This window comes from Tursiops truncatus, chromosome 20, assembly GCF_011762595.2.
Source record: "Tursiops truncatus isolate mTurTru1 chromosome 20, mTurTru1.mat.Y, whole genome shotgun sequence".
In the NCBI taxonomy this organism is placed as follows: domain Eukaryota; kingdom Metazoa; phylum Chordata; class Mammalia; order Artiodactyla; family Delphinidae; genus Tursiops; species Tursiops truncatus.
Genome location: NC_047053.1, coordinates 11,401,032 through 11,426,577, shown reverse-complemented (window position 1 = coordinate 11,426,577; position 25,546 = coordinate 11,401,032). Strand labels below are relative to the sequence as shown.

The 25,546-nt window shown below is 43.3% G+C and overlaps 1 protein-coding gene across 8 annotated transcripts in view; it reads right to left on the bottom strand.

Annotated features, from left to right (window-relative positions):
* Positions 1 to 25,546, bottom strand: part of ZZEF1 (zinc finger ZZ-type and EF-hand domain containing 1) — a 127,997-nt gene that overhangs the window by 31,730 nt on the left and 70,721 nt on the right. For all 8 annotated transcript variants that reach the window (XM_019926862.3, XM_019926858.3, XM_019926860.3 and 5 more), the window contains 15 exons: positions 24,510 to 24,676; positions 24,345 to 24,426; positions 23,168 to 23,369; positions 21,961 to 22,109; positions 20,023 to 20,263; positions 16,744 to 16,823; positions 14,484 to 14,577; positions 13,245 to 13,713; positions 12,209 to 12,373; positions 8,722 to 8,841; positions 7,770 to 7,931; positions 6,079 to 6,208; positions 4,230 to 4,368; positions 2,490 to 2,655; positions 1,295 to 1,557 (listed from right to left, as the gene is read on the bottom strand). In XM_019926862.3, the coding sequence (XP_019782421.2) occupies positions 1,295 to 1,557; positions 2,490 to 2,655; positions 4,230 to 4,368; positions 6,079 to 6,208; positions 7,770 to 7,931; positions 8,722 to 8,841; positions 12,209 to 12,373; positions 13,245 to 13,713; positions 14,484 to 14,577; positions 16,744 to 16,823; positions 20,023 to 20,263; positions 21,961 to 22,109; positions 23,168 to 23,369; positions 24,345 to 24,426; positions 24,510 to 24,676 (2,629 nt within the window). The remainder of the gene's footprint in view (positions 1 to 1,294; positions 1,558 to 2,489; positions 2,656 to 4,229; positions 4,369 to 6,078; positions 6,209 to 7,769; positions 7,932 to 8,721; positions 8,842 to 12,208; positions 12,374 to 13,244; positions 13,714 to 14,483; positions 14,578 to 16,743; positions 16,824 to 20,022; positions 20,264 to 21,960; positions 22,110 to 23,167; positions 23,370 to 24,344; positions 24,427 to 24,509; positions 24,677 to 25,546) is intronic.

Sequence of the window (25,546 nt, the reverse complement as noted above, 5' to 3'; positions counted from 1 at the left end):
AATACATGGCTGAGTTCTCCACGAAATGAACCAAAGAGTACTCCATCCAACCTTCCACCCTCCCACCCCCCTCGCCATGGCTGTCCAAATCTACTCAGCTCCTGATTTCAGACACCGGAAGTTTCGATAGTGGGGGATACTTGTACTTTATTAACAACAGAGGACAAAAGATACAATAGGATTGTCTGTTTAGAAAATCATAAACATTAAAATTTTGTAGTAGCCCCAAACAGCCACACTTCTAAATTTCCACTGGCAAATAGATAACAAAATAGCTCTGAAGTACTGGTATTACCCACCTGCTACTTCATCCAAGTCTGATTTCCCTAATGTTTATTAGAATGGGGAGTTAGTCCATTATTCTGAAAGGAATTTAAATTACTCAGAAGTTGAACATTCACATTAGTTTTCTCCTTGGCACCCCTCAGTAGATTCAAAGTCATCTAGATATTTTATTAGTCCAACTTTTTTTTTTAAATATTTATTTATTTACTTATTTGGCTGTGCCGGGCCTTAGTTGCGGCATGCAGGATCTTCGTTGCAGTGTGCAGGATCTTTAGTTACAGCATGCGGGATCTTTAGTTGTGGCATGCGGGCTCTTAGTTGTGGCACGTGGGCTCTTAGTTGTGGCATGTGGGACCTAGTTCCCTGACCAGGGATCGAACCTAGGCCCCCTGCTTTGGGAGTGCGGAGTCTTAACCGCTGGACCACCAGGGAAGTCCCTAATCAAACTATTTTAGTTATAAATAGCTCTCATCTAGAACACAGTTGTGTGGAATTAGATTTGCACTCCAGGTTAAAAAAAGGCTGCATTCCTTTGGCAAAGTTAAGTCTGGTGGATTCAAATACTAAATACTTCATCCCCGGACATCAAGAGTTTTAATTATTAATTTTTTTTACATCTTCATGAAATATTTTAGAGAAACTAAATGCTACTTTAATGCTGACATTTCTCTCAAATGAATCTGGGGATTTTTTTTTAAAAAATATTTATTTATTTATTTATTTATTTTGGCTGCACTGGGTCTTAGTTGCAGCACGTGGGATCTAGTTCCCTGACCAGGGATCGAAGCCGGGCCCCCTGCATTGGGAACACGCATTCTCACCCACTGGACCACCAGGGAAGTCCTGCATCTGGGGATTTAAAATTAGGTTCCACTCCAGGGTGAGCACCTCTTGTGGAAAACTGGGTTTTACTGCTTCTGAACTGAGCACTGCATTTCACTTCCACTGGGGCTGCTGCTTCACAAGCAGCTGAGGGGTGGTCTGGTTTCCATGCATGAGGAACAATTACCTTTTCCCTGGTGAGCCTTCATCAGACAGTCCCCGACGAGCTGCATGCACTGGCTCCGCAGGGTGGCAGCACTGCTGCGGGCCTGGGGATCCAGCTTTTCGCCATCCACGTCCTCGGCGCTGGCCAGGTGGGTGCTATAGAGAGCCAGGGCGGCGAAGAGCAGCCAGGAGTAGTTGTGGATGTAGGGCTGGATGAGCCTCTGCCGGTCGCTGATCCGGATGGTCACCATCGGATGGGCAGTGATACTGTGGGTAGGCAAGTGGCTGCAAAGGCAAGACATCTTTAAGGCCTACAGGCCTTTGTGAGCCCCCAAAAAGGGAGAATTGGGCCTCAGGGGACCACATGCATGGTCACAACTGGGCATCAGGTAGCTCTAAGACTGTGGTTATTGAAAATTTAAAGACAGGGCTTCCCTGGTGGTGCAATGGTTAAGAATCTGCCTGCCAACGCAGGGGACACAGGTTCAAGCCCTAGTCTGGGAAGATCCCACATGCCATGGAGCAACTAAGCCCGTGCACCACAACGGCTGAGCCTGCGCTCTAGAGCCCGCAAGCCACAACTACTGAGCCCGCGCGCGTAAGTCACTGCAATGAGAAACCCGCGCACCGCAACGAAAGAGTAGCCCCTGCTCGCCACAACTAGAGAAAGCCCGCGCATAGCAACGAAGACCCAACGCAGCCAAAAATAAATAAATAAAATTAATAAATTTATATTAAAAAAGTTTTAAAGATGGGTATGGGCGCTCTCTTCAGAAAAATGAACAAACACTGCACATTCCATTTTGGGATTTCACAATCCCCAGAAGACTGTCTATGGAAACCAGGTGAAGTAAGAATTCCTTATCGTGAAGTTTCGCAGGGTGTGGTTATAGCATTTTGGTAACATGAGAAAACGACCATAGTCTTTAGAGACAGATATGAAGTATGCAGGAAGGAAATGATTTAAGGTCTGGAATTTGCTTTAAAATACTTTAACAAAGGAAAATTAAAAAGAAGAATAAGCTAAGCACACATAGCCAAATCTTCCTAACTGTTGAGTCTGGGTCATGGTTACGTGAAGATTCACTGTGCTACTCTCCCTACTTGTGGGTATGTTTGACATTTTTTATAATGCAAGTTTTTTTTTAATTATTAAAAAGAAGGCAAAGGAATACATGAAGGAAAGTTTACCAGGCTAGAGGTCATCTGAGACATACCCATAGGAATATTTCTTGGCCGCATAGCATCCATAGCAAAGGTCAAAGTCATCGCACACATTGCAATTCATCCTCCGGCCTATGATCAAACCCTGGCAGTGGTCACACGTAAACTCCATGTTGACCATTTCGTGGTCATCTCCGTGGCCCTCAGGCTTCACCCCACCTGGGGGAAAAACAGCAGCGTGAGGTGAATTGGGCAAAGGGCTCTTCGAAGGGCTAGTTTCCAAACCCAAACCAACCCCAGAAGCAGGGTTGTTCCCAACAGATTGATCGGGGCGTCACGGGCCACAGGAATCTTCTGGAGACCAAGGGTTCCCCAGGCGGCTCTTAGCATATGCACGATGTTCTTGGCATGGAACATCTTAGCAATGGTGCCGTGCATGGACCCTGCTTTTCCAGCGCAATATGGAGTCTGATCAAACAGGTCACCAACCCCATCATGACCTCCATTCGGCAGCACAAGTCCACACACCAGTCTGTGGGCTGTCTCCCATGACCTCTACTCTAACAAATATTGGTGTATTCTTCTTAACAGGCACTGAGAAGTTATCAGGTATTTGCTCTTACTTTCTCATTCCCGAATCATAGATGAAAACAGACTCCATAACCACAGACCCACTGAGTGAGAAAGAATGTTAGTCACGAAAGAGACTGACAGCTCTGGTCTCCTCCTTACTCTGAGTCCAATGGGTCTCTGAGCCCTGTCATACACCCTGCTCAATGCTCCTTACCTCTGACCCACTTCAGTTCCCACTGCCAGGAACCCAGTCCAGGCACTAATCCCCTTGTCACTATTGTGATTGATTTCCTAAAGGAAACTCTTACATGGACAGAACCCCCTTTCTCTAGCACAGCTCTGGTCACGTTAACACCTTTCTTGAAAAACCTTCCCCACTGTCTGTAGACTCATTCAAATTCCTGAGCCTGGTATCTCTGGGTCCTACAACCTGGACCCAACCTGTCTCAATCTATCACTCAGCGGCAGACACTGGAGAGTCTGTCTAAACACACTACATATGCTCACTCCTCTGTCCCTGGACCTGCTCAGCTTTGGATGACGATGCACTCTCCACTGCTTCCTTCATCACCCAGTTCTAACTTTCTTCAAAGACGAATTCATATCCCATCTCCTCCACAAGCCTTCCTGCAATGGTAGCCTTCCCTACTTCTGAACTTTTCCAGAACAATCTATACTGCTCATCTGTAACTCAGCATGTACACTCTTGTCCTGAAATATACATTTTGTGAGCAGGTCCAGTCTCCTGCTAAGACTATAGATTGTTCCAGAGCAGGGGCTGTATCTTATTCGACTGGGTGATGCACACAAAAAGCATTCAACTGCTTACTACTGACAACCTGCTTTATCTCAGCGCCTACAAGTCAAGAGGATTCAAGACTTTCTGAAGTTTGCTTGTGTGTATTTTACTTCTTATAAACACTGCATGATTCAGAAGGCAAAATCATTTCCTGAAAACTCAACTGAATGTACATTCATTGGTGCTGAGTGTTTATCAAGTGCCTATACCCAGCAAGACAGAAGATGACAGCACATCACATAACAGAGCTCTGGAGTTTATCATTCAGTTGGGGAGATAAGGGTCATATTCGCCAACAAGTCAGAGAACACTGCTGGGGCAGTATTGTTACTGTACAGTGGGGTTTAAAAAATGACAAGATCACAGAAAATAGAAATGCTTATTCCTTTTGGGTATGGCACACTGAGGCCGTGAAATTTACCTAGGAAGCAAGTCTTGCAGAGATCCATGTCGCTGCACTGCAGACACCGGTAGCGATGCCAGGGGGCAATTTCGTCACACCCATCACAAGAGATGTCCACGTTTAACAGGTCACAGTAGCGAGCAATAAACATGTGCATCTATAAGATGAAATAAAACACAATTAACCAACAGACTTTTAATGTGGCCACTATTCAGTAATCAATCCATCCCTCAGTATGTACTTAAAATATTCCAGGCACTGTACTAGGTGCTAGGATTAGGGGATGTGGGAGCTTAGTGTCTACTTGGGAATTCCCTGAAGCAAACAGATGACAGCATACAGTATGACAGGGGCTTGGATAGACAATTTCAGGAGGCTTACAGGGCACGTGGAGGTTTTTCAAAGGTGCTAATTCCTCAGGTGAGACCTGAGGGGCAAACAGGCATTAGCTGGGTGGGGGTAAGGGTGGTGGGCACGCCCGATAAAAGCAATAGCAAGTTCTACAGGAGGCACAAAAGGGCCAAGGCAAGGGCTCATGAACTTGGCAATAATTCCGTATGTAGAATACAGTGTGGAGGGGGGGTAACCAGATAAAGTTAGAAAGGTTAAACCACAAGTGCCTGGGATGCTAGTCTAAGGAGTCAGAGACATTTTAAACAGAAGAGTAACTGAGCATTCTGAAAGCTCCTCTGGTTACTGAGTGAGAACGGATCAGAGAGGGCGAGACTGGACACAGGGAGACTGACCCTGACAGCAGCTGTTAAAGCACCCCCCCAACAGGTGATAAGGGCTGGACTGGGCCAAAAGTGAGATGGTGGAAGGTGGGAGAGCTGAGAGGTAGTAGAAGGCAGAGGTGAGGAACCTTGGGGGCTGACTGGTTACAGGGGCCCGCGAAAGGGAAGGGTCAAGAACAACATCCAGATTTCTGGCTTGGGTACTTGGCTGGACAAGGGTAGTGTTCACAGACACAGGAAACACTGCACAAGAAGCACTGTTTGCTGGCACTTAAGAAGAAAAACTTTCTGGGGAAAGAGTAAGGGCACCATTTCATGAGCAAAACAAACTGTTTTAGTGCGAAGTCCCTGGAGGCTACAGTATGCTTTATCTCTACGGCCTAGAAATAAGGGAGATAAACCACTCAGTCACCATACAGTAGTATAGCACAGCAAGTATGCCAAGCCACCTCAGAATGGCTCCCAGGAAGGTACTAACACACAAGAGAGAAAAATCGCAAAGGCCAAGTTGGTGTGCTCCATCCAAGCACCACAGAGATGCCAAATGAGCAAAGTAACTGGCACATAGTAGGCACACAAACTAAGAAAATGAATGCATCTGAAGCAGCAGATGCCTGGCATAATGTGGTGGTGACAGATAAACCCCTACTGTGGAGATGGACATGGCAGGCTATGGGAGCCTGATGCCTCTACACATATGAATCATGTAACTCTGATTCTGGGCACACATGGCTGCTTCCACGCTCACCAGGCAACCTTCTGATTGAAACATGACTTCCCAAGTTGCTTGCCTACAGGAAAAGAATGTACCACAGACACCAGAATCCAGGGCCTCCAGCAATCCTATTTCTCACTATAAATTAATAAACTGGCACCTAATATTTTACTTCAGCCCCACGAGCCTATTTCCTGTGAATCTAGTTCTACGGGAGGGAACCACCACCTGACTGTGGTCAAGTCAGGATTCAGGGCCCCTCAGGTTAAAGACTAGGCTGGGTGATGGCCACTCACTAAGGTACTGACTGCCACCTGGAGCCCTCTCAGGGGACAGCCTGCTGGCACTCCCCCGCACAGACTCTCCTCTCCAAACTCCTAGCAAGTCACTTCAGGTTACTCTAGTTGAGAGGTCTTACTTTCCTCTGCTTCTCTGGATCTTCCTGGGCTATTTTTTCATACCAGGCCTCAAACATGCCATCCTGACACTCATCCATCCATTCTGAATTCTGCTTGGCATCAGCAAGCTCATCTTCTTCACTCCATTGGCTGAAAGAAGGACATAAAGAGAGAAAAGCATGCCTCTCCCAATAATCAAGGAAAGCGCTTGTTAGCAGACTCTGTGTCCTATGGGTCTAATACACGAGGCACTTTTAAACTTCTGAAGGGAAGAGGTCAACTCGGTTTTCAAAGCCCCAGGATTTGCCAGATGTTTGATAGATATATACCAATAAAAAGGGAGAAGCCCCTTCCAGAGTAGACTACAATGGGTGAGGAATTAGAGCTTGAAAGGTTGTACCTACATGGCATAATCCCACTCAACAACCATTTGTGGTGAACCTACTATGTGCCAGGCACTGGAGCCAAATAAAGCAAAAAAAAAAGTCCCATTTGGACATGCTCAGCACACCCTAGCGGTAGCAGCATGAGAAGGGAGTCAGGAGACCCTGGGGCCTCAGCTCTCCCGCTGGCTGCTGTAAGACCTGGACACAGCACTCAGCCCTGGTCCTCAGTTTCCTCATTTCTAATAGATAATCTCAGGGACTCCTTTTAGGTGCAAAGTTACAGATTTCCATAATTTCAGTTTACAGTTTGTTTCAGCAACCGGAATTTTAAATACACAACTATTTGCTCGACAGCAAATGCAAAACATCTACCAACCAACAAATACACATTTGTTCATTCACTTGTTCCAACAAACTGACTTCAGGCCTACTCAAACTGAGCCTGCTCCGGGTGCTATGGGGAGCGGTGAGGAAGGTGCGGTCCCTACTCCCAAGGACTGGGTCACGGAGGAGTAGGCGAAGCTTGAAACAAGAAGCAGACTGATGGCTGAAGAGCCAGAAAGCTGGTGCCCCACCCATTCCTCCTCCTTGCTGTGCCCCAGCCCTCCACCAAGAGTTCCCTCTGACAGCAGGGCAATGGCTGCGGTTTGTAAAGAAGGAGACCGCTTAAATTCTATATCTTTTCCCAGGATATCTCTTCTGAGAGAGTGAAAATTGATGTTGATTCATTCACTGATTTCCTCCTAATTATCTCCTCTTGCTCTTCTTCCCCCTTTCTCTTCTTTCTTTTCTACAGACATGAGTGATTAATGGGTAAGTGGAATGAGAAGTGCAAAGAAAAAAAAAAAGAAAACTTTGCATACTATTTTTTCCCCTCATACCTTAAGTCCTTGTAATGTGCAAGAGGTTATAGTGGCTAAAAATCACACACACACCAACAACAACAGAAAAAGATTCTCCAATTCAACAAGCTATATGAGGATCTCCAAAAATGAGGAGAAAACTCATGCTGAGTTCACAATACCACCACCACCACTTTATATACAACACCATGCACCAGATACCTGCTAAACACTGAGAAACGGAACTCATTCATTCTTCGCAGCAATCCTGAGGTAGGTACTGTTATTACCTCCAGCTCTAAAGATGAGGAAACTGAGGCACAAAGGAGTTTAAAAAGTTGCCCGAGGTCATCCAGCTAGTATGTGGCAAAGCCAGGATACTCCCCAGAAAGTCTAGCTCCAGGCCCGAGCTCTGAATGTGCTACGATCCCTGTACTTGATTAGCTACTGTAGGAACTGCAGAGTGCAGGACTGTGTCCTTACCTGATCACACTGTCATGGACACTTATATTTTCTTGTGACATTTTCATGAGGAGATCTGGTAACTGAATGTCAACAAAGAAGGTGAGATCACCGGGTTCCCAGCCCATATCCAAAAGATGAAGCAGGGCCGTCTGGACACAGGACAAGGCAGGCAGCAAGGACCTGAAGAGGCCACGAAGGTGCAAGTTACTAAAGCTGCCCATCATCCACAGAGACAACAGAAACCATGTGATCAGAGCCCTGGTGCGCTTGTCAGGGGAAAGCAGAAAGGAGCGCCAGACTGCTGGTTTGGGTTCCTTATAATCTCTTTTCCAATTTCTCAGACTCCATATAAACCTTCTTCAAGCAACAGATTAAGCAAAAGAGTTCTGAAAGCATAAAGAGAAAGGTCTCCACCCTGCTAGGACTACCACAGGGGACACTTTACGGTAAAGGACTGAGTAGTAAAACTCACCTCTGATAAACAGCAAGGTCAGGGCCAGGCCCAATTAGCCTAGGTTATACAGCTCAGATGTAGAGAAGAACCATTTGATTTAAGGTTTATGTCTAAACCACTTACTATGGAGGAGACCGGGGAATGGCTTTCTAGTCAAGTTTTGTTTGTTTTTAATTTTTATTGGGATATAACTGATTTACAATGTTGTGTTAGTTTCAGGTGTACAGCAAAGTGTCTATTCAAGTTTTTAAAACTGAAAATAACAGGTTACAAATTTTCAGATGAACCAAAACCCATCCACTTTAAAAAACTGTACACACCATATAGAAAAAAGCCTGGGAGAAAATATACTGATATGTTAACATTAGCAATTAGCTCTAGACGGTAAGATTAGGGGTTATTTTTATTTTACTCTTTGTGCTTTTCTGTATTTTTAACAGTGGACATGTATTTCTTTAAAAAATCAGAAAAAACAGAAATAATTTTTTCTCTAGAAATCATAAAATTATCCCGTACCTGTCGTTTACGTTACTAAACCCTTTAACTGCTTTGACCAAAAACAGAACAAACTGATAGTAAGTGTCTCGAATTTCTTTGTGTAGATCTGCACCACAGCCCTCCAGGTGTCCAAAATAACTAGAAACAGAAGAAATTACCAGTCACTTAATTGCCAGAACATTAATCACTTAATTGCTAACGAAGTGGCACAGAAACTTAATAAAAACATAACTTCAGAAAGTAACAGACAAAACAGCAAGTGACTCATCTGCTTGGATCAAGAAGGTTGCCCACCAGGAGTATAGAGATGACAATTATTAACCTTTCTTTGTTATTATAAAAACCACCCTTCCCACCACTACCTGAGCGCCTGGTACCATGTTAAGTATTCCTCACAAATTACCAAAGTTAATCCTCTCCACACAGTCACGCCCACCCCTCTGCCTCCCTTCAGTGACGACTTCCGTGCCAAGCTCAGTGTCTTTCCGACCTTGATCCTTGTCACCTTGGAGACTCCAACACCCATGGGAATGATGCCCCAGTTCTGCCGTCTCTGGATCCTCTGCCCTCTTCACCTCCAGCGATCTTCTCCTCCAGCCCCTTTGCCATCCCCGTCTGATGGTCATTTCCTTGACCTTGTCACCACAGTAACGGCGTTACCTCTGAAATCCTGACTTCAGAGCATCCTGCTCTGACTGACCTCTCACCCTGCTCACCTACACTGCGACTCCCACCAATCCCAGGGAGCCCCAAGCCATGATGCTCCCTCACGTTGACTATCCACCACTGCCGCCAGGCTTTCTCTTTGCCCTGTACTCAGCTTCAATTCCATGGCCCGTCACCATAATCATACCTTAGCAATCACCAAGTCATTTGCTGCCTTCTCCCTCCACATACTTGCCTGAGAAATTATATGCCAACATCAAAATAGCTAATTGTTGCTGGAGGAAACACCACACAACCAAGCTGACTAGTAGTACTTTACGTTCACAACCATAATTCTCAAATAATCTCTCCAAACTGTCAGGCAATCAGACCGGCTGTCTCAATTTTCACTACTGTTTCAAACCTCCTGCTTCTTCTTAAACTTCCACTGCCTCCTCCTAAGCCATCATTTAGAGCTGATACCTACCCTCAAATTTTATATTTTGAAAACAGAAATGATCCCACAGGAACTCCCCCATCTTCGCACCACCAAACCTACCAAGCAACTTGCATCTCTACCCCAGTGTGTTTCCTCCTGCTGCCAGGGAGATAGTCTCCCTGGCTCTCAAAGGCCGACCACTATACTTAACCACTGCTACTGCAATTAAGCCCTCCTTCCTGCATCGAGTTTTCCTCACTACTGACCCACTCCCGTCAGTGTACAGTATACTCTGCTATCTCTTCAAAACCCTCAGCTGATGCTACATCCCCTGCAATTACTATCCTAATCCCCTGCTCCCCTTTAAGGCCAAATTTCCTGAAATAATTGTCTAGTCTCCCTCTCCATTTCATCACCCCCATTCTCTTCTCAACCCAGTCCAACAGAGCTTGTGGCCTCATGGCTCCAGTAAGACTGCTGTCAAATCTAGTGTGTTCTTATCTCTCTCAACCTCTCACATCAGCAGATGACACAATGGACCATTCCTATCTATTTTTTTTCTTTTGACTGTGTTGGGTCTTCGTTGCTGTGCACCGGCTTTCTCTAGTTGCGGCGAGAGGGCTACTCTTCGTTGCAGTGCGCGGGCTTCTCATTGCAGTGGCTTCCCTGTTGCAGAGCACGGGCTCTAGGTGCATGGCCTTCAGTAGTTGTGGTGTGCAGGCTCAATCGTTGTGGCGCGCGGGTGCAGTAGTTGTGGTGCACAGGCTTAGTTGCTCCACAGCATGTGGGATCTGCCCGGACCAGGGATTGAACCCGTGTCCCCTGCATTGGCAGGTGGACTCTTAGCCACTGCACCACCAGGGAAGCCCCATTCCTATCTTTGGAGATACATTCCTCTGTCGGCTTCGACGGCACCACCATCCCCTGGTTTTTGCTCTTGGTGGTCACTCCCTGGTCTCCTCATGACTCCTCTTCCTCTGCTTGGCTTCATCTAAATAAAGAAGTGCCCCTAATGCTCAGTCCAGAGCCCCCTCTTGTCCATCTCTCTGCACTCTTTCTAGAAGGTCTCATCTGGTCTCACGGCTTTACATACCATCTATATACTGACAACATCCAAATTCTATCCCTACTCCTGGTTTCTTCTGAGATGTTTAGACTCTTATCTCTATTTTCTCATATCTACTTGGGTATGAAAGAAGCAGTTCAAACTTAACATGGCCAAAACAAAACTTTTGATTATCACCCCAATCTGTTCCTTCCATACTCTTCCCCTCAGTAAAATGTATCACCATCCACCCAGCTGCTCAAGCCAAAATCCTAGAGGTTTCTTTCCCCATGACTCTTTTCATTCACCCTCTACGTCTAATCCATCAACAAGTCCTTACAACTCCACCTCCACGGTGTATCTTGAATCTCACCCTTTTCTCTCCTTCTCCAGTACTATCTCCTGGTCCAAACCACCTCCACCTCTTGCCTGGGCTACTGCAGCAGTCTCTCCACTGCTTTTCTTCCTTCCACTCTTTTTCATGTAGTAGCCAGAAGTATCTTTCATAAAGATATATCACAGTGTGTTCCCCTTGGGCTTAAATTTCTCCAGGGACTTCCCATCTGCAACTCTGGGTAAAATCCAAACACCTTAAACCATATCCTACAAAGCTTTACGTAATATGGGCCCTAATTTTCTGACCTCACCTCCTCCTATTTCTCTTGCTCAGGCACACTGGCTTTCTTTCTGCTCCTTGGGCTAATCCCCCACCCTAGGGTCTGTGTGGTGGTCCTTCTGCCTTTAGTGCTCTTCCCCCGGATCTCAGCTGGTCAAGTCATGCCTTGGTTCCATGTCCTCCTCAGCCTGCCTAACCCAACTACACAAATTAGGTCACTCTGTATGAAATCACCACATAGCCAGGTTATAGATCATATTTTTCGTTTGTTTGTGTTTGTTTTGTTTTGTCTGTCTCTCCTAAACAGAATACAAGCTCCACGAGAACAAGGATCTTGTCTGCCTTGCCCACTGCTATATACAACACCTAGAACAGTGGCTGGTAGAGACAACACTCGGGAGGTGTTTACCAAGTGGCTGCTGAAACAACCTTGTGAGGTACCTAGATTTATGTTGTTATAGTAAATGAGCATTAAATGTGGCCCCCAGCTTCCAGGAGCCAAATGATGAGTACGGGTGCACAGGCAATACAACACTCATTGGTAAAATAAAGCTGATAAACTCATCAAGAGGAATAAACATGTTCTGGTATTTACTTACTGAAAGGATAGAACCCATTTTTCCTTAGAATGAGAGAATGAATTGTTCAAAAACATGAATTTGTATCCTACATGGAAATGATAGAGCTCTTACTTAGAGAAGACAATCAGGATTTCTTTAAAACGACCCCACGGCTTGTCTTCCTCGCACTTTGGACTTACTTGGTAAACTCTTTCTGGCAGGTCAGAAGCTCCAACAGGAAAAGTATGAAAGGTGGGTGGAAGCAGTGAGGCTGCCCAAGGGACTCTGTACAACACTGAATGATCCTCAGGACCTCGAGGATGCTCCGGGCTTGGGCCTTCCTCAAGGAAAGAACCTTTACAACACTGGAGACAGAACTCAAGTCAGGAACACCCAGAAAACTCTCGAGCTGGGGCAGAAAGAAAACAGACCCCTACCCAAGTTCTGATGCCGTATTAATAAAAAGGAAACACTATTGTGAGGTATCATTCAGGAAGGATAGCAAGACCTGTTTGCTACGTTTAGTCATTACTCAGCAGCACTACAAATCAGTTCACTGTCCAGAAGCCCAACAACTCATGTTGAACAATTAATTGATTAAAAAGGAACTCTGTCTCTGTGGTAAACCAGGGACAAACTTAGGAAAGGAAATTAAAATACGCAATACTTCCAGAGGTATAGGCCCACTGACAAGTAATTTTGCCAAAAATATCAAATCCTAAATTTCTCCCAGCGTTAAAATAAGACAAATTTATTTTGGCAGCTAGGAAGAGAAATGTTTCTTTTCTTATCCAAATGGTACATTATTGATATAATGTATATATAGCATAATGTACAAATCTCAAGTGAAAAAAATACTTCTTTAAAAGAAAAACAAAATCAAAACTTTTCTTGAACATTCTAAGACAAATCTTGATCTGTCCTCCAAGTATTATTTGCTCATTTATTTGTTGGTTTTTTTTTTTTGCGGTACGTGGACCTCTCACTGTTGTGGCCTCTCCCGTTGCAGAGCACAGGCTCCAGATGCGCAGGCTCAGCAGCCATGGCTCACGGGCCCAGCCGCTCCGCGGCATGTGGGATCTTCCCGGACCGGGGCACGAACCCATGTCCCCTGCATCGGCAGGCGGACTCTCAACCACTGCGCCACCAGGGAAGCCCTATCTGCTTGTTTTTAACATGAACTTCAAGTCTTTGACAAGACTGGGTACCTGCTGCTTGAAAAGAGAAGGCGCTCACCTCTCGTGGGAGAGTGACTGATCTTTAATGAAGTCCATGGCATCCTTCAGCACAGGGTACTTCTCTTTCACTGTGGGCAACGGTCTGGCCTCCTCTACTGAGCGGAAAGAGAGCAGCCGGAGCCGCCCCCGGGTGAAGGGAGGCCGCCGGGTGGGAGTGGAAGGTGATGAGGGCTCTTCGGCTGTGGCAGAGGACACTTCCGTGGCAGGAGCACCACTGCTGGGCGGCAGCGTGGGCTGGACATCCAAGCCAGGACTCCTATCTTCCACAGCAGGGGGCGCTGCTTTGGTGGGAGATGTGGAGGCTTGGAAATGTTCTTCCACCACAGAGCTTGTCCTCTGGCGCTTGTCCAGTGGCCGCAGATGATCTGTGTCATCTACAGCCACCAACTTGTCACAGCCTTCTTTTGAACTTACACCCATGGGCAAAAATTTCAGTAGTAGAAGACTCTTCTGAATACACTCTTTCGCTAAATGCAAAATGCAAGAAAGATAATGAAAAAAAGTCGAAATTAAACTCGTTACCTACTTTTGCATTGAAAATAACCTACTTAAACTCTACAGTTTAGGACAAGAAATACCTCCATTAACACAGTGATATACACATCTACTGACAGGACAGAATCAAATTTTCTCTCATTATATACATCAAAATCTCCCTAGCACTACCATCAGCACACTTAAAGTTTTATTGTGGACATTTTCAAATATACATAGAGAGAGAATAGTATAAGGACCCTTCCCCTTGCGCAGATTTAACAGCCATCAATCCAAGGCCAGTCTTTTTTTCACCCACTCCCACTCCCCACTCCCTGGATTACTTCCATGCAGATCCCAGGCATCACATTATTTCATCTGTAAAATCTCCAGTATATTTCACTAAAAAAAACTTTTAAATAATAACATAACCATGAAATTTTAAAAGTTAACAGTAATTCTTTAATTTCATTAAATATTTAGTGTGAATACACTTTAAAAACATAACAAGATGTAGCTCAAAAAGCACTTCGTGCCTCCTAAGGAAAGTAATTAGAAAGATGCTCCGTCTGTATCATGTTAATAAACAATTAACAACTGGCACTTCTCTATTTGTGAACATCCTTGGAAAATACATTTAGTGCCTGTGTTACCTTCCCTAGGCCAACACAGCTTCAACTAAACTTATCTAGAAGGTGGGTCATTGGTTTTCTACAAAATGGAAACAGAAGGCCCAGTGATGACAGCTGGAGATGGCACTCACCCAGGCTCTCGGGGTTCACCTCAGCAGCTTCTGGCCCGCGTTGTTCTTCTGCCTCATTCCCCAGGCTCATCAGGGACTTCTGCTTCATCTCTAACTGGGGAAGGATTTGAGCCACATAATTACGCTGTCCAGACAGGGCAGCAAGGGCAGCCACAGCAAACTACTTCAAAAGCACACAGTGTTGAGATCCTGGAGAACTTTACAGTCCTGTGCACAGGACTGAGCTGTTTTTGTTTGTCCTAGAAATAATTCAGGATTTGAAGCTGCCTAAAGGTCTATCTGCAAGACCACCTCCTTTTCAACTATGTGTTATTTGGGAGGGATTTGTAACCATGACCCTATTCTTTAAAAAATTCTAGAACCCTGGAGTTGGAGGGGCCCTTACCTAAAGCTGACCTAGTACAGATAAAGAAGTGAGGTCTCAGGACTTCCCTGGCGGTACAGTGGTTAGGACTCCATGCTTCCACTGAAAGGGGCATGGGTTCAATCCCTGGTCAGGGAACTAAGATCCTGCAAGCCGCGTGGTGTGGCCAGAAATCACACACCCGGTTTGCAGCAGAGGTTGAACCACAAGTTGATCTCTATTCTCCTCCGAAGGAGGGGACACCTCTAAGTGATGCTGAGACTGCCAGGCAGAGAATGGTGCTTCTAGTACCAGCACAGGAAATGGTCACAGTTTGGGCCATGGTGCTGACAGCCCAGAGAGAAGACCATGTGTGATGTATGTAGACCAAGGTCTTAGAGAGAAGGCTGGTATCTTGTCCAATCATTGGCAGTCTGTCATATGCTAAGCCAGAAGCATAATCTACAATGTGCTTTGTCACAATTGCCAAATCCTTTTTACTTGAACTGTGTGTGGCCACTGACTTTATCGGACACTTTCTTAAATTGCTATTACTGTCTTGGTTCCTTTGTCAACACAGTCTTCTGATCCACCCTCCACCATTCTGATGATGATACCTTTTAGTTTCTTTTGAGAGTCCCTGTTCATTTGGGTCTCCATCTATCTATCTTGTCTACATTGAGCACCAACTATGTTCTAATCACTGTGGATTTTGTCCAAGGCTGTCTGTTCCTGGATAAACTCATACATTAAAAAAAAAACTATTACCAATGATTTGAAGTTATCCTTATCTCTGCCTTGACATTTATATTCTTTCACATTTACTAAATTCTCCAGCTAGGTGTCTTAAATAACCCAGATGTCCTCATACATAACAGGTCTCAAACTGAACTTAGCACCCCATTCCCAGATCCAAGACCATTCTTCCTATTCTGGTCAACGCTTCTACCCACCCACCAAGTCACCCAAACCAGGAACACGGAAACAGTCCTAAATTCCATTTGCCTGTTCACCACTCAGATCAATCACACAGTCTAATTATCTTATCTCCCAAGTAGCAGAAGCCATCCTCATCTAATTACCACAACTAGTCTCTTGCTTTCACTCTTATTACCAGCCTCTACTCATTTATTTTAAGACTGCTTTCTCAATTACTATACAATATTTAAGGTGGTTGTAAATATATATATAAATAATACTAATATATACTCATCTCCACACCTAAGAAATAAAAACAATTCTCCTGAATTTGTTATCATTTCCATGCATTTGTATAATTTTACTACATATTTATGTACATAACAGATCTAGTTTATGTTTAAGCTTTATACGAGGAATATCATACCTACGCATTCTTCTACAACTTGCTATTTTTTGCTCATCATCACATTTGTGAGCACCACCCATGCTGATACAGGCAGCTCTACTTCATTCACTTTCACTGTAATACAGCATTATACAGTAATATAATATATAATCTTTTTGTCTGTTCTATAAATGGGACATTTTGTTCTTCCAGTTTATTGCTGTCATGAACAATGCTGCAGAACTACTTTTCTAAAATGCAGAAAGCCCTCTCCTTTGCAAGAGTGCTCTCCTCTGCCTAAAACTGTCATCTAACACAATGCTCTTCCCCCTAGTCTAAAAGGTTAGGTTCCACCGAGCAGCCTTTGGGTTACAAAAGGAGGTAAGCGGGGGCTCAATTGAGCCCTGTTTACTCTGACAATCTCAACATTCACCAAATTATGATTTCAAGGGTTCTAAATTATTTTTTATCCATTCACATCACTGAACTTTAGTTTTGAAAAACATTCCTAAAGTTAAATTCTTGAGAAGAGAGCTACTTACCTTAATTCAATGATATCATGGTGGGAAAACTCAAAATGCATAAAAATCACATGCAAAGGAAAACCTTACCATCCATATTCGAATCCCATCTGCCAAGGAATACACCTGTGCGAACTCCTCACTCAGGGCTGTCTTGCCCCCACTGTTTACTGGGGAAAGGAGAGGTTACATTCAGTTAACACAATTCACTACTGCAACATGAAGCCCAAAGTCACCTCCCAATCTCCGCAAAGGAAAACTCTTCCCCTGACACTTGCACATGGGGGTTCCTAAGAGAGCACTGGGGGAAAAAAACTATCAATTAAACCACAAACACCTGTAATGGGTTCTCTGTGTTACTTCAAACTAACTTTTTTCAAACAAACCACATCTGAAATGGATATACTGTTAAAGTAAAATATTAAAAGTAAAAATATAAAAGTAAAATATAAAAAAATTAAAAGCAAAATAAAAATTATTAAAAGTGAGTAAAAAATAATTATTGACATGGAAAATCTACAAACAATAAATGCTGGAGAGGGTGTGGAGAAAAGGGAACCCTCATGCAGTGTTGGTGGGAATGTAAATTGATACAGCCACTATGGAGAACAGTATGGAGGTTCCTTAAAAAACTAAAAATAGAACTACCATATGACCCAGCAATCCCACTACTGGGCATATACCCTGAGAAAACCATAATTTAAGAAGAGTCATGTACCAAAATGTTCATTGCAGCTCTATTTACAATAGCCAGGATATGGAAGCAACCTAATAAGTGTCCATCAACAGATGAATGGATAAAGAAGATGTGGCACATATATACAATGGAATATTACTCAGCCATAAAATGAAACGAAATTGAGTTATTTGTAGTGAGGTGGATGGACCTAGAGACTGTCATACAGAGTGAAGTAAGTCAGAAAGAGAAAAACAAATACCATATGCTAACACATATATATGGAATCTAAAAAAAAAAAAAAAATGGTTCTGAAGAACCCAGGGGCAGGACAGGAATAAAGATGCAGACGTAGAGAATGGACTTGAGGACGTGAGGAGGGGGAAGGGTAAGCTGAGACGAAGTGAGAGAGTGGCATGGACATATATACACTACCAAATATAAAATAGATAGCTAGTGGGAAGCAGCCGCATAGCACAGGGAGATCAGCTTGGTGCTTTGTGACCACCTAGAGGGGTGGGATAGGGAGGGTGGGAGGGAGACGCAAGAGGGAGGGCATATGGGGATATATGTATATGTATAGCTGATTCACTTTGTTATACAGCAGCAACTAACACAACAATGTAAAGCAATTATACCCCAATAAAGATGTTAAAAAAAAAAAACATGGAAAAAAGTTCATGGTATATATTAAGTAAAAAAGGCTGATAATGAAACAGTATGGACAAAATTGTCTTATTTAAAAAGAGTATACATAGTAAAAACATGGTGTGTATATATACATACGTACACATATAAATATACCTAAATAAAAGGCCAGGTAGATATATAGAAAAATGATAACAGAAAAATGTTCTTGAAGTGGTGAGATTATAGTTGATAATTACTTTAAGCTCTTCTGTACTTTGTAAGTTTCTACATGAATAGGTATTATTTTTATAATTAGAAAAATAACAAAAAAGTTTTTTCTTTTTTTTTTTTTTAAAGAAAGACCCATGAGGCCTGTCCCTTTTCATCTAAAAACCAAAGGATAAACTACTAGAACACAGTGACACTCTCTGTTGAGCCAATGTAAATGCAATGTATTTTCTGAATACCTAGAATGTGCCAGGCTCTATACCAGGCACTGGGAAACACTATGCTGAAAAAAAAAAACATGGTTCCTGCCCTCAAGCAGCTTAGAGTCTAGTTGAAAAACTCCTCCCGTACATTTCTAACCCAAAAGGGTGACAAATTTTTAGACAAAGATGAGCAAATTAGCTAGACAAGGACCACTCTCAAAGTAGTTCAGTCTTGAAGAACCCATGAATAGCCCCTTAGAGGCAGGGACAGAAAGAACTGGGAACCAACTTTACCTCTTTCAAAGCAACAGTGGTAGGTATTCTAGAAACAACTTGTATTCGGTAAAATATTTCTAGTTCCTACATTTGATTGTGTGTTTCTTAACTGCAAATAGGTATGTGATAGCTGAACATGATTTGAAAAAGAGCTGGGGGAGAGTTCTATCTCTCAGCTTTTAACTCACAAGGCTTTTATCCTTCCACTGAAAGTTCCCACAGGTAACAAAGGCTGTCCAGTTGTCTTACTACAATTTGATTATGGAAACATGTACCGAATTTTTTTTTCCAAGACCATACAGGTCAGCAGGTCCCTCATCCCCAGCAGAAATATACTCTCCCATGTGACAGTTGTTTACTTAAACCACTCATGCTTCAGTACAGTTTTATTCACTTGAGCAGCTTCTTAAAGGAAATATTAAGATTTGAAGGAGTAATTGAGATGATTTGGACATCAGGAAATAAACTCTGCAATGTGGGACACACAAGACTAAGCAATAAAGGTAGCAGTGCTAATAATATCAACAATAATAATAATTAGAGCAATAAGCAATTACCTACTCTAAGAAAGGAAGCATTTGTTCCTGCTTCTTTCATCAGCACCATGGAAAGAACACATATCCTGCCAAAGTGCTTGGGACAGCCCATAACTTGTCTTTACGTTGGGTTTGAAATGTTTTTCCCCTGAAAGATTATGCGTAGGGAGAGATCCTCCCTCTCCGTGGGTCCTGTTAGGCTGCAGTCTACACTTATAGTAAATACACAGAGATGGTATCCCTGGGGGACATGAGGAAAAGAAATGGCAAGGAGCAGGCTATCAACGAAGGAAACCAAGCAGGGATGATGCTACAAAGAAGCTGCAAGTCTAAAGATGGAGTTAATACCTGCATTTCCTCCTTGGTTATCAGCACATTCAATTACCTAAACATCTCAGGTTTAAATTGGAATTTCTTAGCATGTTAGAGCTAATCTAAACTTTACGGATAAGGATACTCAGGTGCAGAAAGGTTATCTGATTAACCTGAAGCTGCACAACTTCTAGTTTGTGAGCTGGGACTACAACCCAAGTTAAGGTTTCTTTCCATTAAACTTCTCGCCAGTTTTCCATGAGAATTCTGGATTACAAATTACCTGCTAATTAGGAAACTCAAGGCTACTTGCTATATACTGCAATCTGCTAACTATAAATTGGTCACAAATCTTTTGACTGGCAAAGTAGGACTGACAAGATGAAGTCTATAGTTGTAGAAGTATGTTTATGTTCCAAAATATTTTACAACTTTCACTTAAGATAAGCTTTCTTAAAACTTAGCAATTGGCCTTCAGATCAAAAACATTCCCTGTAATATAAGTTACCATATTTTTGCAGCTTCTCATATAAATCTGGAGTGCGATACACCAGAGCAGCAAAGGTGGCGTTCACAGCTTGATCAATAGTGGAACCAGCAACTATATCTGTCTTTGGGGCCTGTTTTCTACATGCCTGTATGAATCCTTTGAAAAGTTCTGAATATGGCCCACAGAAGTTCTGGGCAGGATCTGACTGTGCAAAGTCAAGAAGAAATTGGTGGCAGGGATCATCAGGGATGTTCTTAACCTGGGAACAACAACAACAAGAAAAACCATCATGTTTAATGCATTCATTCAAAAAATAAAGTTTACTGAACACCTACTAGGCCAAAGCAGAAGTATAAAACACGGTGCTTACTCTCAAGAAGTTTCAATCTACTTGGGGGAGATCAGACAGATACATGGGTTAAAAAAAAAAGGTAAACATAAATAAAACATTAAAAGCATTAAAGCTACCACTACTGTAAAGCGTAAGATTATCAAGTGCCAAATGCCTAGAAGGGACACCCAGTGCTGAGAATCCACAGGGGGGAGCTCCTGGCAGGTTAAAGTAACTACGGAAAGCCTCCTGGAGGGGACGGGCTTTGGACTGGACCCTGAAGACTGCGCAGGTTTGGCCCTGAGGAACACAACCATGAGCAAAAGTTAAGAGTCAGTGGGGAGACTGACCTGGCCTGAAGTCTCAGCTGGGGAGTGGTGGGAACTAGAGTCAGATAGGTAAGGTGAAAGGAGACTGTAGAGAGCCTTGACTGTCACACTGAGGAGTTTAGACTTCACCCTGTGGGCAACGGGGAGCCATTAATGGTGCTTGGCAGTGGAATGACAAGATAATGCAGTGATTAAAAAAAACTTGGTAGGTACCAATGTAACAACGCAAGTGCAAGATGAGGGTCTGAATAAAGATGGAGACAGAGGAGACAGACAGTGGTGAACATCTCAAGGAAGAAGCCACAGGGCTTGCAGCTGACTGGACAGGAAAGGTGAGAACAAGGTGGGGATAAAGGTGATGCCAGGGAGCAGTGGTTCAATGCCTGGGAAACAATAATGACAGTAACAGGAGCGAGAAGTCCAGGGAGACGTCCTGGTTTTACACCTCTGAGTTAAAGGGCATCAGAACACTTAAATGGAAATACCTGACAGGAAGATGGGGATACATGACTGGAGCCTGAGAGAAGAACCAGGGCTGGAAACTGACATTTAGGTATTTTTCACACAGATATGACAACAGAAGAGAGGAGACAGCATCAAGTCTTGGTGGGGTGCAGGAAAGGGGAGAAAGCCCAAATGAAGCCTACTCTTTAGAGAAGGAGGAAGAAGAGAGGTCAATAAAGGGAGTAGATGGAGTGGTGAGATTAAGAGAAGACAGTAGGCTGCCATGGAATAAGAGAAGGAGCAGAGAGGCAAAGGAGAAGAGAAGCTGAGCAAGAACCCCTGGATTCAGCAATTAACTACTGAAGAACTGGGGTAGGGGGAGGCAGGAAGAAGGGAGGAAAAGTAGTAGAGCAGAGAGAGAAGGGCGGAGAGATGAAGAAGAGACAGTGGGCAAACTTGTTTCGTTTTTAATTATTATAAGCCTAAATAATGTGTTACTGTTCCATGGAGAACAAATAAGTACAGCATAAATCATTTATTCTGAAGTTTGACTCAGCGGGCACCGGAAATAGACTCGACTTGTTTGTTTAATAACTCCATCAAGAGAGATTTACTGAGCACCTACTGTATATCACTGAAGAGTCAGTCAGTCAATACTTCTGAAGACCCGTTACACTGGCCCCTGTGGTGCAGTGGGGACCCCAAGTGAACAAGGGATATAGTTTCTGCCCTCGAGGAGCTAACAGCTCAGTGGGGGTGATAAGATACAAACACAGACGTTTATAATTTAAAGTAATAAATATTAGTAAACATTTCCCATTCCAAATACAAAGACAAGAGAAGAACAAATACCTCCTTATTATCCTGGGGTGGGTGAGTGGGCCAGCTTGCTTCTAATCCCAACTCTGGACATATTTGGTGCCTGAACACAGGTTTCCACAAGGGGGAGTTTAGGACTAATGCCATTTTTGCCTGAGGTATTGCCATGTTACTTCCTAACTCTGGAAAGAGAAAAAGAAGGCTGATGAGAGTTCTATTTTTTCCTTAATATACTGAGAATCTTTGAACTGGTGAAGAAAAGGTTTTAAAAAAACTTGGGCATTAAGACTTGGAGGGAATTCACACACATTTAGCAGAATATAATTGTGATACTTCATAAACAAATACCCCAATGAACCCAAGCCATCAGGCAGTCCTGAAATGCTACCATTCTCTACGACAGCTTCAGTTACAGGTGCCTCTGAAATGACTTAACCCGTGTAGTAAGTTGAAAACAGAATGGGAACTACCTCTAGGGTATAACAGGAGACCACTTAGAAACGTTTCATTATGGGCACATGTTCACAATTCATAAACTTAAGTTTGTAAAAAAATAGCAGCAATAATTAAATACCCACCATGTATGTGTTTATGAATAAACAAAGAAAAAAGACTAGATAGAAATAGATTAAAATGTTAATAATAGTTATCTTGGGGTATCAGGATTAAAAATGGCTTTTCCCCTTGGCTTTTTTCTGTTATGCAATTTTTGTATGATGTTTTACTTTTAAAGTGAGGAAAAACTCAAGACATGATATAGAAATAAAATACGCTAGCAAGTTTCATTCTATTTCTTGTTTCACTCATCCTTGGATGAATTTAACAAATAAGTTGAAGAAATCACTTTAAGGCTAAATCCATGTTCACATATTTATACATATTCACACAAATATTCAGATAATTAGAGAATATACAATTAATTTATTCATATTTCTGCCTTCTTGTTGGAGTATACCAAAATTGACTCACAAAACAATGATGACAATGCTGCCCAAACTCAGCTCCCTCCCCACTTGTCCTCCACAGACAGGGAATCCACCATGTCCTTCCTTGGCAATGTGCCCCAGTGTCTGAGTCAAGCAGACATCTTATTGTGGTTTAGTTTAAAGGAAACTGAAAGGGAATTTTATCAATCCCCTTTGCTCTACTGCTATGTGGAGACAACTTACACAAAAGGGGTACTACCTTGCTCTTCAATGTGGCTGTTAGCAAGAAGGGAAGGGATGGTCTGTGGACTTACGATGCACGGATTTGAGTGCCATGCACTGGGAAGCGAGGCGTCCCATCAGCCGGGAAACAAGGAGCTGTAAATCCAAGCCCCAAGACACGGCGACATCAGGCAGGCCATAGGCAGTGACGGTGAATTTGTAGCCCCACTCATTGTTGCTGCTGTCAGAGTGAAAGAGAAACTGCAGCCGGGGACCAGCCTTAAAGGTCACTTTCTAGAGACAAACAAAAAAGTCATGTGGTCAAACTGATTAGAGAAGGTAGCATTTCAATAATAAGCATGTTCTTCACGACTCAGAAAGATCTAAATATAAGATTGGTCTAAATATAAAATTGGTCCCTGGAGGTCCAGTGGTTAAGACCCCGCGCCTCCACTGCAAGGGGCATGGGTTTGGTCCCTGGTCAGGGAACTAAGATCCCACATGCCACATGGCCAAAAAAAAAAAAAAAAAAAAAAAAATTGGTCTATATTCTCACCATTATATCTTATCACCCCCACCAAAACTACTAAAGGAGAAATGTATAACGGAGTGATTGAAACAGAAAATTCACAACTGCATCTTATGAAGAAGCAAAGTTGAAAACTGCTGGTCGGTTTTCTAAACCTCAGATGCCCATCTGCCCACCACCTACTCAGCCAGAGAGCATGCTGCCCGCTCCTCTGCTCCCAACCAAGACCGCTGACAGCAGAGAGAAGGTCAACAGTGAAGCAGGACTTAACTTCCCAGCCCCAGAGACCATGCGGCCCTAACTGTGAGGGAGATCCTGGCTTTCATCACCATGGTCAGGGCCCTCCTGGACTCACTGGCCCTTTCTTGCTAAGGATTACAACTCCCCATTTACTCTGACAATGTGATATAAACCAGGGGTGGCAAACTGTTCCTATGAAGAATCAGAGAGTAAATCGTTAGACTTTCTGCGCCATACAGCCTCTGTTGCGATGACTCAACTCCACCACTAAAGTGCCAACGCAGCTACAGATGAAACAAACAAATGGGCGCGGCTGTATCCCCAAAAAACTTTATTTACAAAACAGGTATTGAACTCTGCTATAAGCACTTCCTTTTACGAAAGTGTAATATAAGTGCTTCCCTTCAAAGACCATATCTCTATTACTGCCTGAGGCTGACAAAAGGAGAAGAATTGACACAGAAACAAGTATCGCATGGCTCTCTGGGAACATCACGCACCTTGGGCCATTTATCAGTGCCGACTTTTGTGTCATAGCGTGTTTTCCCACCTCTAGCGTCGGTAAATTCCAGATAATCATACCTGTGAAAGCATAATCTTTATCACTTTCCGTCTCTCATTTCTGATCCATTATTGCTTGGGGAAAAAGAACAGGTGAGTTGTACCTTTTCTCAGTTTCACATCGCTCGTCAAATTCCACCTCAAAATAGGTTGCCCCTGGGCTAACAAAGACAGACACCTCATGGCAGTTATTTTCATAGTTGTGAGCAGACTCCTTGGTCCACGTATGTAACACCACAGGACGTTCCTGTTGCCAAGTCTCCACATCCAGCTATGTAGACAAACGAGTTAAGAAAGAAGGGTTTTCATCACTCTACATCCAGCCACACACAGGAAACTGCTGTGCATCAGTGCCCCAGACAGTAGCTTTTGACATCCCTACACGAATCATCACACAGGCTAAAAATATACCTGATGTTCCCATCTATACATATCGATCAACATACATTTATTCAGCAGAGAAGACACGGGGTTTCTATTGCATTATAGTAACTCTGATTAGCTTTTATTTTTCTAACTATGAGTATCTGTAAGAACTATTTCTTACAAACCAGTACCAGCATGAAGTTCCAGTACTAGCATGAAAGACCTTACACTCCTATTTGGGACCCTGGCAAACCCGAGCCCACCTTGTCTTCTCCCTCCCTTTTTCAGTCTTTGCTTTTTTTGTCTTTAAAATAGGCTTTAAAATATACGCCCTTTCTACTCCCACAGAGTTGTGAGATTCAAACAAGACAGTGAAAAAACATTTTGTCCTGTAAGGCTGAGTAAGGGAGAAAATGCTTTTAAATACCCAACCCTCTAATTTGCCTTTCAACACAGATTTTCTCTTCTGGACTTCAATTTGGTTAATCATTCACATGGTTTTGATATAATTTCATGTGCTGTAGAACAATTAAATTAATCTATGTACAGCTTCCTCTGTGTCTCCTGTCTAATGCTGACCATATACCAAATCAACTCAGACTGGCATTTATTCTTGCTGTCAAAACCAACACTGATAAAGTTGATAGGCACTGATAAAGTACTGATAAAACAGAGGGGGCTCTTCTAGAGGTAACTTATTCGTGTAGACCCGTAACTGAGTGGTATGTCTCATTACGTGTGGTCACAGGGTTCCTAAGAGGGGATACAAAGCAGG